At 42.6% G+C, this 15974-nt stretch overlaps 1 protein-coding gene across 2 annotated transcripts in view; it reads left to right on the top strand.

Annotated features, from left to right (window-relative positions):
• The window catches only part of LOC117525376 (myc box-dependent-interacting protein 1), a 56335-nt gene that overhangs the window by 26375 nt on the left and 13986 nt on the right, over positions 1 to 15974 (top strand). For both annotated transcript variants that reach the window (XM_034187224.1, XM_034187225.1), the window contains exons 10-14: positions 2240 to 2295; positions 3252 to 3296; positions 6755 to 6824; positions 13431 to 13553; positions 15563 to 15583. In XM_034187224.1, coding sequence (XP_034043115.1) covers positions 2240 to 2295; positions 3252 to 3296; positions 6755 to 6824; positions 13431 to 13553; positions 15563 to 15583 — 315 coding nt within the window. The remainder of the gene's footprint in view (positions 1 to 2239; positions 2296 to 3251; positions 3297 to 6754; positions 6825 to 13430; positions 13554 to 15562; positions 15584 to 15974) is intronic.

The following is a 15974-nucleotide window of genomic DNA, read 5'->3' as shown; positions in this document are numbered from 1 at the left end:
TGAAAGGTCGGTGGTTCGAATCTGGCTCCCAACCAGTTAAGAGTCTGCATACTGCCGTTGTGTCCTTGGGCAAGACACTTAACCCACCTTGCCTGTGTATGAATGAGGTGGTGGTTGGAGGTGCAGAATGGCAGCCACTGGCTGTCAGTTTGCCCCAGGGCAGCTGTGGCCACATTAGCAGCTTACTACCACCAATTTGTAAATGTGAGAGTGAATGAATAATGCAACTTGTAAGCACTTTGGGTATCTTGAATAAAAAGGTGCTTTATAAATCCAAATAATTAACAGTATTGGTATTACCACCTTAAGTTCAGCAATTTTTATTTTATACTGTTGGAACAATTTGTCAGTTAACCAGTTTGAAACACATAACTATCAAGTATTTTGACAATTTATGCATAATGTCATTTATTTTGAAAATCTTCCAAATTTTATCCCCCCCACCCCCAAATTTTCAAAATAAAAATTTTTTTGTGCACCATTTACATTCTCTTTCACTAATTTTAAAGCTACCCAGGCTAACCATAACCTGTTTCTTGAAAACATTGTGACATGTCACTTGTGGTCAACAAGCCATTTCAGGTCAACATTGTAATAACAGCAGCATAGTTTTTATACAGTATGCTAATATAGATACATTATGTTAATCGCTAACAATATACAAACTGCTAAAAATAGATGCAAACTGATTTCATACACTATGGCTCCTTTAAAACAGGATATGACCAGTTTGGTTGGCTGGTTGATTTTTTTTTAAACAACGCTAAAACAATGTATAACTGGTTTTACTCATGACATTTAAATGAAATTGCCAAATTTGAGACAGTGGCTGTCAGCAGCAACTAAATACGAGATCTGTCAATAAAGTAACGGTCCTTTTTATTTTTTTCAAAAACTATATGGATTTCAATCACGTGCGATTACTTCAGCCAACCTTGAACCCTCGTGCGCATGCGTGAGTTTTTCCACGCCTGTTGGTTGCGTCATTCGCCTGTGGGCAGGCTTTGAGTGAGCACTGGTCCACCCCTCTCGTCTTTTTTTTCATTGTTCAGGAATGGCTCAGAGACTGCCGCTTTGCTTGATCAAAATTTTTTCAAAAACTGTGAGGCACATCCGAGTGGACACTATTCGAGAAATTCAGCTGGTTTTCGGTGAAAATTTTAACGGCTGATGAGAGATTATGGAGTGTTTCTGTCGCTTTAAGGACTCCCCGCAGAGCCGCAGGGCGCGCCGCGCCCCGAGCCGCCGTCGTCAGCCTGTTTCGACCTGAAAACTTCCAAATTTAAGCCTCTGTTGACCCAGGACGTCATGAGAGAAGAGAGAAGTCTCACAAGAGGTCGGGATCAGCAGTTTATCCGGACAGTCCACTGTTAAAGGAGATTTTGTAATGAAAGATGTGCGGACGGATTCGCACGTCGGCACCCAGCTGGCGCAGCGTGGCGCCACAGGAAAAACACCTCCGTGTTGATAACCATTCATAAGATTTAGGCGGATTTCGATGGCTTTTAGTCGAGTGAGTATCCGAGAAATTGTTTAACAGCTGGGCATGTGCCAACTTGTTCTGTAAGGCTTCCAACAGAGGTGTTTTGCTGTGGAGCTGGGCCATGAGCAGCTGCGCACCGACGTGCGAATCCGTCTGCACGTCTTTCATTACAAAATCTCCTTTAACAGTGGAATGTCCGGATAAACTGCTGATCCCGACCTTTTGTGAGACTTCTCTGTTCTCTCACGACGTCCTGGGTCAACAGAGGCTTAAATTTGGAAGTTTTCAGCTCGAAACGGGCAGACGACGGCGGCTCGGGGCGCGGCGCGCCCTGCGGCTCCATGGGGAGTCCTTAAAGCGACAGTAACACACGCATGCGCACGAGGGTTCAAGGTTGGCTGATGTAATCGCACGTGATTCAAATCCATATAGTTTTTGAAAAAAATAAAAAGGACCGTTACTTTATTGACAGACCTCGTATGTCTTAGTGACATTAGTGCTTTGGCATATTGAGGACTGCGTGGAGTATTGCATTTGACTTAATAGACAAAATGTTTAATTGTTAAAAAAAAAATAGAAAGATTCAATGGTTAATCACATGAAAATAATTAATTACAGCCCTGCTCTCTAAAAGATGGACTCACAAAGCACCATACTGAGGTAATATAAAAACCTTTTGGGGCAGTGTGTGAAAGACGACTTGGCTGAATTCATTTAGTTATATTGATTGTTAAAGGTTTTTCTCTGTGTGTTCAGTTGGATCAGGATTTATACAACGTCCTGGAAAAACTGGAGAGCTCAGACATAAACAGGTTAGTGAGCAACACAGCCATAAAAAATCAGATTTTAATACAAATTTTAATTTATACTGCAAAGTGACTGTGATACCTTTCTTTGCACATTAATATCATCTGTGATGTAGCTCAGTTTATTTTATTAATGTACACTTTGTATTTAAAACAGATCAACTAATTTACTAAATCAAATGTCATTGGCATATGGGCACCAATGCAAGTAACAAAAAATGTATTAATTGTGAGATTATTTCTCAATACCTGTTCTAGTCACAGTCCAAATCTTCCCATTGAACATTGAAATCTGGATGAAAAATATCATGAATCAAACATTTTTAAACTTTTAACTTTTTAACCTGTAAGAACTCGATGTGGCTGTGACTTAACAGTCGTTAACGTCTAACCAGCATTTTGTGTAAACACACAAAACCCCCACATTTAAGATATAGCAGGTCTGAAAAGTATTCGACATGTATTTTACCTATGTGTTGTGCAACCTTTCTTCCTCATGTCAGAGAACAACATAAAGCTGATCCAGGCACTGTGTTTGTCCTAATAGCGCCATTTTTCCTTGGCACTACTTAGAAAAATATCAATAAATTTTGGTCTGGCGCTGTTGTTTAAACCATGCAAAAAAATGTGTCCAAAGGCACGAACATCGAACCAGTTATTGCTCTCACAAACACTTTATTTACAGGCCATGTCTGTGATGATAAAACAAAAAGGATCAAAGTGCAATTAATTCAGATTTTTAAAAATGTATGCGTCATATGTGCTGTAAAAATTAATCTAAAGTAATATTTTTTTGGCAGTCATATATACGTATATATTAGCCTTCATTAACCTGTTATTGCCACGATTTGAAACTGCATGCTTCTTATTTTTCACACAATAATACTAAAGATAAATTAACACAGTCATCGAAGCTTTAAGAACAAACAAAATGACATACATTAACCTGACCCTCCTTGCAGAAAGACAGGTAACCACGCCGTCTCATCATCTGGAGCAAACAGGAGGTAAACGCCAAACTACAACTGTGCAGCGACTGTGGTAACCATGGTGACAAAAATCTTGTCTGTCTGTTTGAGCGTCTGTCTGTCACTCAGTCAGTCTGCAGGCTTGGGATCGTTGAGAGAGATCTTGTGCTTGACTGTTGTGTGGATCCACGGATTTTCTAATCGGGCGTTGTGAGCTCAGAACTGTAGATACGTAGGAGTGGGGCAGAGGTGTGCCTTTTAAGCTGTATCCAGCAATACTGTTGCATAGCAATCATCTCCAATCACATCTCCCTGAACGCAGACTCTATGAAGAAAATAAAGTGGGAATCAAAGCATATATACCTCCAGAATTTGGCAGAAAGGCCAGTTTCTACTTGGATTAGCTGTAATGGGGACAATTATTTACTTAATATCAATGCCAGTGTGTGGTGGATGACTCGTGTTCACAGGCCCGGCGGCAGAAGAAAAATATTAAGGGGGTGATGAGTTTATCACAGGGGGCGGGGTCGCCCCCCCAAAAAAAGTGCGCACCGGAGGGTACCTGCCTCTGAGCGTGCGTAATGAATTGGGTGCACTCCTAGAAAGCTCGTGTATTTAGGCTAAACTGTTGTAAGAGACTGACTAAGAGTAAAGAGTGATGACAGTATTTTTTTAATTATTATTTGAACGTATAAACCCTCGGTCAAGTGATCTCCTGCATACCACAAAACCAAACCAACAACTTATCTGACACGAGACAGTAGATTAACCCCACATACAGCCCTCCATCACAAGCGCAAACACAGCGCAACTGGGCATGACAGTCACACAACGGGTCAAAGATAAACTTCATGTAGATGTACAGTGGTCCATCGTTTATCACGGGAGTTACGTTCTAAAAATAGCCTGCAATAGGCGAAATCCGTGAAGTAGTCAGCGTTATTTTTTACAATTATTATAGACGTTTTAAGGCTGTAAAACCCCTCACTACACACTTTATACACTTTTATCAAACAGACATTAACATTTTCTCACTTTTCTCTCGTGTGTAAACACTCTCAAACTTCAAACCTTAGTAGAAAAATAAGACCAACCTTATTGAAATTATTAATAGTGACTGACCAGTATTTCACAGTTCCTCTGATCGCGCCTCTTCATCCTGGCGCCGCGCCACTGTCGCGCCTTTTTCCACTCACACCTCGCTGCAGGTGTCTTTTTCCGAGTGAAGAACACAGTTATGGGTAGTTGTTGGCGCTCTTTTTTCTTCTGGGTGAGAAGATTCTTATAAACAGACACGCAGAACACAATGCGCGTGCTCTCCCTTCGCGGTGCCGCAACAGGTGTCCCGTCATCTCGACAGAACACCGGCCTGCTTGATGAGGACGCAGAGCACAATGCGCTGTTAAAAAAAAAAAAAAAAGCATGCAAAATTGGACAAAAAAAAATCTGCGAAACTGTGAGGCGCTATATTTTCCAGTATTTCAATTTAAATTTCAATTTATTAATTTATATAGTGCCAAATCACGACAAAGTCGCCCCAAGGCGCTTCACATAATTCACAACAATTATTATATAATAGAATTATTATATAATATTATAATATTATATATTATTATATAAAATAATATATTATAGAAATACTTACATATATATATATATATATATATATATATATATATATATATATATATATAAGTATTTCTTTTTTTCTTTCTTTTTTATTTTTGATAACTCTCACATCTGAGGGGGCGAGGTTGACGACGTGAGGGGGCGCCCCCTCGTGGCGCTGGGTCCGCCTGTTCATGTACACTTTGTATGTACAAACTTTTCCTGTCCAGAAAACCTCTCACTTCTGACTTTACTATCTAAGTATCAATCTGTCAGTTGGTGGTGCTCTTGTCTCTTAACCCTCTGGAGTCTGGGGTATATTTGGGTGATTTTGACTACTTTTGGTTTTACCTTCATAATTCAGCTTAAAAAAAATGTTTACTTTGCCTTGTTTGGTGTCATTTTTTTAGCACCTGTGTGACCTTACAGTTTTTATTCCATTTTGGCATTCTATATTAACACATGAAACCTAAATTCATGCAAAAACATGACATTTGAATATGAAAAAGGTTGTTTTTTTTACTGTGAAAACCACAAACATCTTTAGTGAACCATTTTTATAACTTAGAATGCAAATAAAAATTGTAAATTTCAAAAATTTGCAAAAATGTAGCAAAAACAATGTTATATACATCTATTTGCATTAAAATACAGGAGTGCTTCAGGCATTTTTTGTACAGCAATTTACATACAATAACATGCCACACAAATTATGTTTGTACTACTCAGATAAACAATTCAAAGCAAAGCAAATCAAGACTTCTCTGACTTTTATTGGTTGGCTCTGGAATGGCCTGATACTTTGTCATTCCTGCTGTGGGTCACTTGATGGCATCGTTTGTCCCTGGTGGCATTTTTTTTCTCTCAAGAACAATTCCACGTGGGGTCCACCAACAATCCACGTGGAATCGGTGGTTTTGATTGGTTTGATTGGTGAGCGTGTTTTTCCACCAATGATATAGGAGAATATGTTTCAAATACATGGGTTTATGATTAATTTTGGATTGGTTTAGAGTGTGTGTTTAACACCAAATCATAAAGAGGCAGTCATGGTTTCTCTGACCTTGAAACTGCTTCAGGCAAAGAAAAGGAAAGAGAGAAGTCTATTCGCATGCATATTGGAGGAGCACACGAACGGAGAGAACTGCTCCACACACATTACCATAATAATGCAGCAAAAACCTTCCAAAAATTATTGGGAGGAACGCTTAATTAGGTCATTTGATTTTTGACGCGAGGGCGCGTCAGTTGACTCCAGAGGGTTAAAGGGAGTGACAGGTGGAAAACTAATTGGATTAAATTCATGTCATGCTGAAAATACGCCTGTGACGATCCCTATACCTTACTTTGTGCTACCACAAAAATAGCATAGTGGAGTTGGACACGCCCCAAATGCTTTTGCACTATGCACTGTAAACTGAGCACTATAGATGATCAACATAGGCTCCATAGTGTTTAGGTTTTAAAGTACTACCACTTGTTGCCAAATAGAGTTGCTGAGTACAGCTTTTAGTTGCCTGTTTATGCCAAACCCATGACATATCTACAGATTTGAGGTTTTCATGAAATAATATTTTCATAATGATAGCAGATGCCACTATCACTGCTGCTTTTTAGAATTTGCAAAGGTCACAGCCACAGACAAAGTGTGCTTGCATGAGCTGTAGGGAGAAAAAAAATGCAATAGTGCAAAAAGAGGCTCACTTATACTGCATGAGCTCTTGCAACTAAAACTTCTCTCCACTTGGACTTTTACTGAGCATGCCAAGTAACTTTTCTCTAAACTGTAACTTCTCCTTCCAGCTTTTTTGAACCTTTCCTGCAAATCCTCACCCTCATCTTCTCATTAATTAATCTCAATCTTTCCTTTTTGTCTGTCTGACTATCAGTGGTAAAGATGAATCTAACCACACTCTCAGGCCCGGAGGACCACCCCCGATCCCTAAATCGCCATCCAAGGTAAACATCCACACAAATAGTAGATCAGAGCTGCACCATAAATTTGTGCATGTGTAATTATGTTGTAATTAATGACATAAATACATGTCAGTTCTACTCCTGTGATATTGCACCTCCTGCTTTCCCGAAAGGCCTTACAGATATTCTGTTCTGAAACAGATTTACTTTTTCTTTTTGAACATTTTTTTTGAACAGCTTTTTTTAATACAGTAATGTTAAAACAAAATTCAAAGTACTGTACAACAGTGTATTTCACATATGATATTTAAATCTATATTGTATTTCAGTATTGATAAAAGTAATATGACCAATGAGATTAATAATACTGTTTTCAACATGCATTGTTTTTCTAGAATGGGGAGGAGTTACAGTGAGGAAAATAAGTATTTGAACACCCTGCGATTTTGCAAGTTCTCCCACTTAGAAATCATGGAGGGGTCTGAAATTTTCATCTTAGGTGCATGTCCGCTGTGAGAGACATAATCTAAAAAAACAAATCCGGAAAACACAATGTATGATTTTTTTAATAATTTATTTGTATGTTACTGCTGCAAATAAGTATTTGAACACCTACCAACCAGCAAGAATTCTGGCTCACACAGACCTGTTCATTTTTCTTTAAGAAGCCCTCTTGTTCTGCACTCTTTACCTGTATTAATTGCACCTGTTTGAACTTGTTACCTGTATAAAAGATGCCTGTTCACACACTCAATCACACTCCAACCTGTCCACCATAGCCAAGACCAAAGAGCTGTGTAAGGAAACCAGGGACAAAACTGTAGACCTGCACAAGGCTGGGAAGAGTGAATCTACAATCGGCAAGCAGGTTGGTGTGAATAAATCAACTATGGGATCAATTGTAAGAAAATGGAAGACATACAAGACCATTGATAATCTCCTGTGGGGTCAAAATTATCATGAGAATGGTAAACAAAAATCCCAGAACTACACGGAGGGACCTGATGAATGACTGCAGAGAGCTGGGACCAAAGTAACAAAGGCTACACACTACGCAGAGAGGGACTCAAATCCTGCAGTGCCAGGCGTGTCCCCCTGCTTAAGCCAGTACATGTCCAGGCCCATCTGAAGTTTGCCAGAGAGCATATGGATGATCCAGAAGAGGATTGGGAGAATATCATGTGGTCAGATGAAACCAAAATAGAACATTTTGGTAAAAACTCAATTTGTCGTGTTTGGAGGAAGAAGAGTGCTGAGTTGCATTCCAAGAACACCATATCTACTGTGAAGCATGGGGGTGGAAACATCATGCTTTGGGGCTGTTTTTTCTAGAAAGGGGACAGGACGACTGCTCCGTGTTAAGGGAAGAATGAATATGGGATTTGAGATTTTAAAGCCAAAATCTCCTTCCATCAGTAAAAGCATTGAAGGTGCAACATGGCTGGGTCTTCCAGCATGATAGTGATTCCAAACTCACCACTCAGGCAACAAAGGAGTGGCTCCATAAAAAGTATTTCAAGGTCCTGGAGTGGCCAAGCCAGTCTCCAGACCTCAACCCCATAGAAAATTTGTTTGGGGAGTTGAAAGTCCATGCTGCCCAGTGACAGCCCCAAAACATCACTGCTCTACAGGAGATCTGCATGGAGGAATGGGCCAAAATGCCAGCTAGTGTGTGCAAACCTGGTGAAGACTTACAGGAAATGTTTGACCTGTCATTGCCAACAAAGATTATGTTACAAAGTATTGAGTTCAATTTTTTTGATTGACCAAATGCTTATTTTCCACCATAATTTACAAATAAATTCTTTAAACATCCTACAATGTGATTACCCAGATTTTTTTTCTCTTTTTGTCTCTCACAGTTGAAGTGTACCTATGTTGAACATTACAGACCTCTCTCATCTTTCTAAGTAGGGGAACTTGCACAGTCAGGGACTGACTGAATACTTTTTTGCCCCACTGTATGTATATACGATTTGTATATGGCACGATTTGTGTTCTGGGTGAACTTCCACAGCGATTAAGCGATCGACACCAAACTTGGTATGGTGATTGGGGGCACCAAGGTGGACGTCTTTGGGGCCCTTGTGTTGAAAGTGCCCCATAGTCAAAGTGCACGTATACACACATACACTCACACGAGATTAAAGCATAACAAACACACACACACACACACACACACACACACACACACACACACACACACACACACACACACACACACACACACACACTACATTAAACTATCACACACACACACATATGAAAGTAATAATGATTAAAGCTGAATTCTGTAATAGATAAATAGATAAAGAGAACAGATTAAAGCATTAGCCCACTAACCATAAAGAATTAAAGTGAAAGTTCTTTTTGTCTAAGATTTCTAGCAATAATGATTAAAGCTGAATTGGTTGTCCAGTAACCATAAAGAATTAAGTCAAATCAAATCAAATCAATTTTATTTATATAGCGCCAAATCACAACAAACAGTTGCCCCAAGGCGCTTTATATTGTAAGGCTAAAGCCATACAATAATTACAGAAAAACCCCAACGGTCAAAACGACCCCCTGTGAGCAAGCACTTGGCAACAGTGGGAAGGAAAAACTCCCTTTTAACAGGAAGAAACCTCCAGCAGAACCAGGCTCAGGGAGGGGCAGTCTTCTGCTGTGACTGGTTGGGGCTGAGGGAGAGAATCAGGAAAAAGACATGCTGTGGAGGGGAGCAGAGATCAATCACTAATGATTAAATGCAGAGTGGTGCATACAGAGCAAAAAGAGAAAGAAACACTCAGTGCATCATGGGAACCCCCCAGCAGTCTAAGTCTATAGCAGCATAACTAAGGGATGGTTCAGGGTCACCTGATCCAGCCCTAACTATAAGCTTTAGCAAAAAGGAAAGTTTTAAGCCTAATCTTAAAAGTAGAGAGGGTGTCTGTCTCCCTGATCTGAATTGGGAGCTGGTTCCACAGGAGAGGACCCTGAAAGCTGAAGGCTCTGCCTCCCATTCTACTCTTACAAACCTTAGGAACTACAAGTAAGCCTGCAGTCTGAGAGCGAAGCGCTCTATTGGGATGATATGGTACTATTTCTTTTTGTCTAAGATTTCTAGCAATAATAATTAAAGCTGAATTCTGTAATAGATAAATAGATAAAGAGAATAGATTCCATCCATCCATCCATTTTCTTCTGCTTCATCCGAGGTCAGGTCGCGGGGGGCAGCAGGTCATTCAAAGCCGCTGAGACCTCCCGATCCACACACACCTCCCCCAGCTCCTCCGGGGGAACCCCTAGGCATTCCCAAGCCAGCTGCGAGACGTAGTCCCTCCAGCGTGTCCTGGGTCTTCCCCGGGGCTTCCTCCCGATGGGATGTACCCGGAACACCTCTCCAGCGAGGCGTCCAGGGGGCAGCCGAAAAAGATGCCTGAGCCACCTCAGCTGGCTCCTTTCAACGTGGAGGAGCAGCGGCGCGACTCCAAGCTCCTACCGAGTGACTGAGCTCCTCACCCTATCTCTAAGGGAGCGCCCAGCCACCCTGCGGAGGAAACTCATGTCGGCCGCTTGTACTCTTGATCTTGTTCTTTCGGTCATGAGCCAAATCTCATGACCATAGGTGAGGGTTGGAACGTATATCGATCGGTAAATCAAAACCTTTGCCCCCCTGCTCAGCTCTCTCTTCACCACGACGGCCCGATGCAGTGACCGCATCACTGCAGATGCTGCACCGATCCGTCTGTCGAGCTCATGCTCCATCTGTCCCTCTCTTGTGAACAAGACCCCGAGATACTTAAACTCCTCCTCTTGAGGCAAGGACACTCCACCAACCTGAAGAGGTCAAAGCACCCTTTTCCGGTCGAGAACCATGGCCTCGGATTTGGAGGTGCTGATTTTCATCCTGGACGCTTCACACTCGGCTGCAAACCACTCCAGTGCACGCTGAAGGTTCTGATTTGATGAAGCCAACAGAACCACGTCGTCCGCAAACATCAGAGACGAGATTCTGTGGTTCCCAAACCGGACCTCCTCTACACCCTGACTGTGCCTAGAAATTCTGTCCATAAAGGTAATGAACAGAACCGGTGACAAAGGGCAGCCCTGGTGGAGGCCAACGTGCACTGGAAACAGGCTTGACTTACTATCGGCAATGCGAACCAAGCTCCTGCTGCGGTTGTAGAGGGACCGGATAGCCCTTAACAAAGGACCCCGGACCCCGTACTCCTGGAGCACCCCCCACAGGGCGCCTCGAGGGACATGGTCGAACGCCTTCTCCAGATCCACAAAACACATGTGGACCGGTTGGGCGAACTCCCATGAACCCTAAAGCACCCGATGGAGGGTGTAGAGCTGGTCCAGTGTGCTGTGACCAGGACGAAAACCACACTGCTCCTAATGAATCTGAGGTTCGACTATCAGTCGAATTCTCCTCTTCAGTACTCTGGAATAGACCTTACCGGGGAGGCTGAGAAGTGTGATCCCCCTGTAGTTGGAACACACCCTCCAGTCCCCCTTCTTAAACAAAGGGACCACCACCCCGGTCTGCCAATCCAGAGGCACTGTCCCCGACCACCACGCGATGTTGCACAGATGTGTCAACCAAGACAGTCCCACAACATCCAGAGACTTAATTTACTCCGGACGGATTTCACCCACCCCAGGAGCCGTGCCACTGAGGAGCTTTCTGACCACCTCAGTGACTTCGACCTGTGTGATGGATGAGTGGGCCTCTGAGTCTCCAGTCTCTGCTTCCTCTTCGGAAGGCATGACGATGGCATTGAGGAGATCCTCGAAATATTCCTTTCACCACCCGACAACATCCCCAGTCAGGGTCAACAGCTCCTCACCCGCACTGTAGACAGTGTTGGTGGAGAGCTGCTGCCAGAATTTCTTCGAAGCGGACCAATAGTCCTCCTCCATGGCCTCCCCGAACTCCTCCCAAATCCGAGTTTTTGCATCTGCGACCGCACAGGCTGCAGCACGCTTGGCCTGCCGTTACCTGTCAGCTGTCTCTGGAGTCCCACCTGCCAACAAAGACAAGTAGGACTCCTTCTTCAGCTTGACGGCATCCCTTACTTCCGGCGTCCACCACCGGATTCGGGAATTGCCTCCGTGACAGGCACCAGAGACCCTGCGTCCACAGCTACGAGTGGCCGCATCGACAATGCAGGTGGAGAACATGGTCCACTGGGACTCCATGTCTCCAACATGTTGACTCCAACATGAGTTGAAGACCTCGCTGACAGAGGGTTCCGCCAATCATTCCCAGCAGACGCTCACGATATGTTTGGGCCTGCCAGGTCTGACCGGCTTTCTCCCCTCCCAGCAGATCCAACTCACCACCAGGTGGTGATCAGTCGACAGCTCAGCCCCTCTCTTCACCCGAGTGTCCGAGACACGTGGCCGAAGGTCAGATGATACGACTACAAAGTTGATCATCGACCTCTGGCTCAGGGTGTCCTGGTGCCACATGCACTTATGGACACCTTTGTGCTCGAACATGGTGTTTGTGATGGACAAACTGTGGCTAGCACAGAAGTCCAACAACTGAACACCACTCAGGTTCAGATCGGGGAGGCCGTGTTTCCCGATCACCCCCGCGTGGTCTCACTGTCGCCGTCTACTTGGAACAGAACAATCGAGTCCCCAGTCGAAGCACTACCTAGTACCCCTCCCAGGGACTCCAAGAAGGTCGGGTACTCTGCACTGCCGCTTGGCCTGTAGGCCGAGACAACAGTGAGAGACCTGTCCCCAACCCGAAGGTGTAGGGACGCGACCTTCTCGTTCACCGGGGTGAACTCCAACATATGGTGCCTGAGCTGGGGAGCAATGAGCAATGCTACCCCCGCCCGCCGCCTCTCCCCGTGGGTAACGCCAGAAAAGTGGAGCACCCAGCCCCTCTCCAGGAGTTGGGTACCAGATCCCAAGCTGTGCGTGGAGGTGAGCCAGACTATCTCTAGTCGTTACCTCTCAACCTCCCTCACAAGCTCAGGCTCCTCCCCCCCAGCGAGGTGACATTCCACGTCCTGACAGCCAGAGGCTGTGAGCATGGACCGGGCCTCCGGGCCACCCGCCCTCAACCACCATCCAGTCCTCTCTGCACCCGACCCCCATGGCCCCCTCTGCAAGTGGTGAACCCACAGGAGGGCAGGCCCACGTCGCTCTTTCGGGCTGCCCAGTAACCATAAAAGATAAATAGATAAAGAGAACAGATTTAAGCATTAAATTATTGGTTGCCCAGTAACACACACACTCAAAACAATACCTCACTCCCCTTCTGGTTGTGAAGTAACAAGGCTACAAAAATCACCTACAAGAAAAAGGCCTACTTTACATATGACTGCCTGAACAAGCTGACTGACTGAGTCATTCACTCACTCACTCTTTCACTGACTTACAGATTGACTTACTCACTGTTTGACTCACTCACTGACTGACTGGTTGACTAACTTACTGACTCATCCACTCACTGACTGACAGACTGATTGATTGACTTACTCATTGACTGACACACTGACTCAATTATGCCCATGCTTGTCCTGCAAGACAAGCATGGGCATGTATGCAGAACAATACCACTGTAAATATTGTAAATATCTGTGCAGTTTACTGATTTATTTGTTGTAACATTTCTGTGTATTTCTTCCTCTGTTTTAGCTAAAGCCAGCAGTGCCTCCCCCGCCCAAAGTGACGCCATCTAAGGAAATGAAAACAGAGAATATCATTAACCTGTTTGATGCTGCAGCTACTCCTGACATCAGCGTCTCCTCCCCGACACAGGTGAGTGGGCAGCTGATGTCCACCGGCTGTGGGACATCTCTTTAACATTCCCCTCCGTCCTCACATACAGCTCAGAACATTTAGGTAATGCTTCCTCTGGCCTGCTCCTCCTCCTCTTTCTCCTCCTGACTCTCTTGTCCTTCCTTTCCTGGCACACTCGGTTACACGCCGTCAGCCAATGAATCCTCCTGTTCCTGTTGTTATCAGTTTGACAGTCCTGCAGTGAGCAACCTGTTGGACATGGACCTGGACTCCCTTATTGCAGCAACCAAAGTCTCCGCGGTAACACAGGTGGATGATTGACAGCATGACAGCATAAAGACTTTACACTGCAAGAAGTGCCAGGCTTCACAAGTGATTTTATCTTTGATTGAGAGAGCTTTTAATATGATATCAAAGTTTAAATTAACCTGTTTCACTATCATAGGACTTTTCCGCTGAAACTAATAGTGCTTTCTGATGCACTTAAATAAGCTCCTTGAATCTGGATGCAAAATGAAGTCACTTGTGACGGTGCCCTGGACTGAAGTGTTCCCTGTTCTGCTTCGTGCAGTTTATAAAACATTGGGTGGATGGCGGCATGATGATCTGTAAAACTCTTCTTTTATTGAACACTAATTTGTGCTTCGACTCACACAAAGCATGAAATTTTGACTGTCGCCCTGCTCTGCTCGTACTTCTTTCTCTTCAGAAAGCCTTCTGAATATCAGAATCATTTGAGTTGTGTGTAACTGACAGAAGTTGTAGCGCTGTTGAATGAGCTAACAAATTGCTCGGCTCACTTGGAAATGTTCACACCGTGTGTTCTCAGGACTCTTGTGGATAGAGATATGTCACAGTGTGGTCAGTGGTTCATTGGTATGTACAAGCTGACATAGATAAGCGTATCCAGGAGGGGGGCCAAGGTGGCCCATCCCACCACTGCACTGTAACTGTGCATTTCAGAAATTTCCAAATGGGATTACATGACTACAAATGGTAAGAACAGCAAAAGAAATAATGTCATAAGGATCTGAATTTGAACCAACTGTGAATGTAAAGTCATAAATTCATAACTCAGTTTAAAGTTCTGTGTAGTCAAATTATAGCAGTCAAATTTAAAAAAAAATTTGAATGAAAAATACATTCATATTCAAAATGCCATTTTCATTACTGCACAAATTCAAATGATAGAATTCAGTTTGGAAGCCAGTTCTTATTAAAAGAAATTCAACATGGGGAAAAAAATAATCAGACAACAAAACCAAATCATACACACATATACATACAGTATATATATATATATATATATATATATATATATATATATATATATATATATATATATATATATATATATATATACACTTAAATTTTCAGATTGTCAAGGGTTATTAATGCATTCTTCTTTTTGGTTGTCTTGCATTTTACTATAATTTCAGAAATCGGTCTGCTGTCAAGTGTTTTTAAGCAAACTGAACATTACATTTTGAATGTTTCATTGTGAATTTTTTCAACATGAATTTTGCACCAGACTGTTTTTATAGGGTTTTTTTGTGTTTGTGTATTTTATTTTATTTTTTTTCCTTCCAGCTGGATGTTACACTTGCTTTTTTGGTATCAGAATTCAATAAATTAAACTGAATAACAAGAACATACAGAACTTGAAGTTTTAGATTTGAATTTGTGACTTCCAAGTTCATCTAAATTCAGATCCTTTTGGTGCTGTTTTTATTCATTATCAGATTTTAGAATTTTGCAGTGGAGTGTTGCCTACAGTCAGACTGCACGTAAACAAAATAAGTACACCGGTGGTTATGTCTTCTGAATTTTATTTCATTACATTTGGGTGTTTTGGTTTTTCTTTAACAAAGCATTGCTTGTAACCTCTTGCTGAAGAATTTTTTGCTGTGGACTTGTTGATTTTGAGCATGGGGACCTGCACTGGACTAGTTGTATTAAATGCAAATGATGTGCAAGATGTTTAATACTGTCTTCTCATTTTGCTGTTTGTTGTGTTTTCCCCACAGCCTGAAAACTGGGACTCGTGGGTAAGCACCATCATCTTCATCCCCATCAAAATAACTACAGTATTAAGAAAAAACATTATTGTCATTATAATTATTATCTTTTTCAACATAGTCCTTTTTTTCACAATAACCATCATTATTGGACTGACTATGTATGCTTGTATTATGCAAATGCATTCGAGAACCCTTGCAAAGTTCTGCTTCACAAATGAAGGAATTTATTATAGCTGTTTCTGTCTGGTGAACCTCTTTTCCCCCCCACATATAGATATTAATAATCTGTTTGTTCCCAAATCTGTTTGTGTGTTACGCTTCTGTCTGCAGCGTTTGATGTGACAACAAGTGCAACGCTGTTAATGTCCGACACAAACCGAACTTGGGAATGTGCATGAGTCAATTCAGTTTCAGACTG

Source organism: Thalassophryne amazonica, chromosome 14 (genome assembly GCF_902500255.1).
Source record: "Thalassophryne amazonica chromosome 14, fThaAma1.1, whole genome shotgun sequence".
Lineage (NCBI taxonomy): Eukaryota > Metazoa > Chordata > Actinopteri > Batrachoidiformes > Batrachoididae > Thalassophryne > Thalassophryne amazonica.
This window is presented reverse-complemented; position numbering and strand designations above follow the sequence as displayed.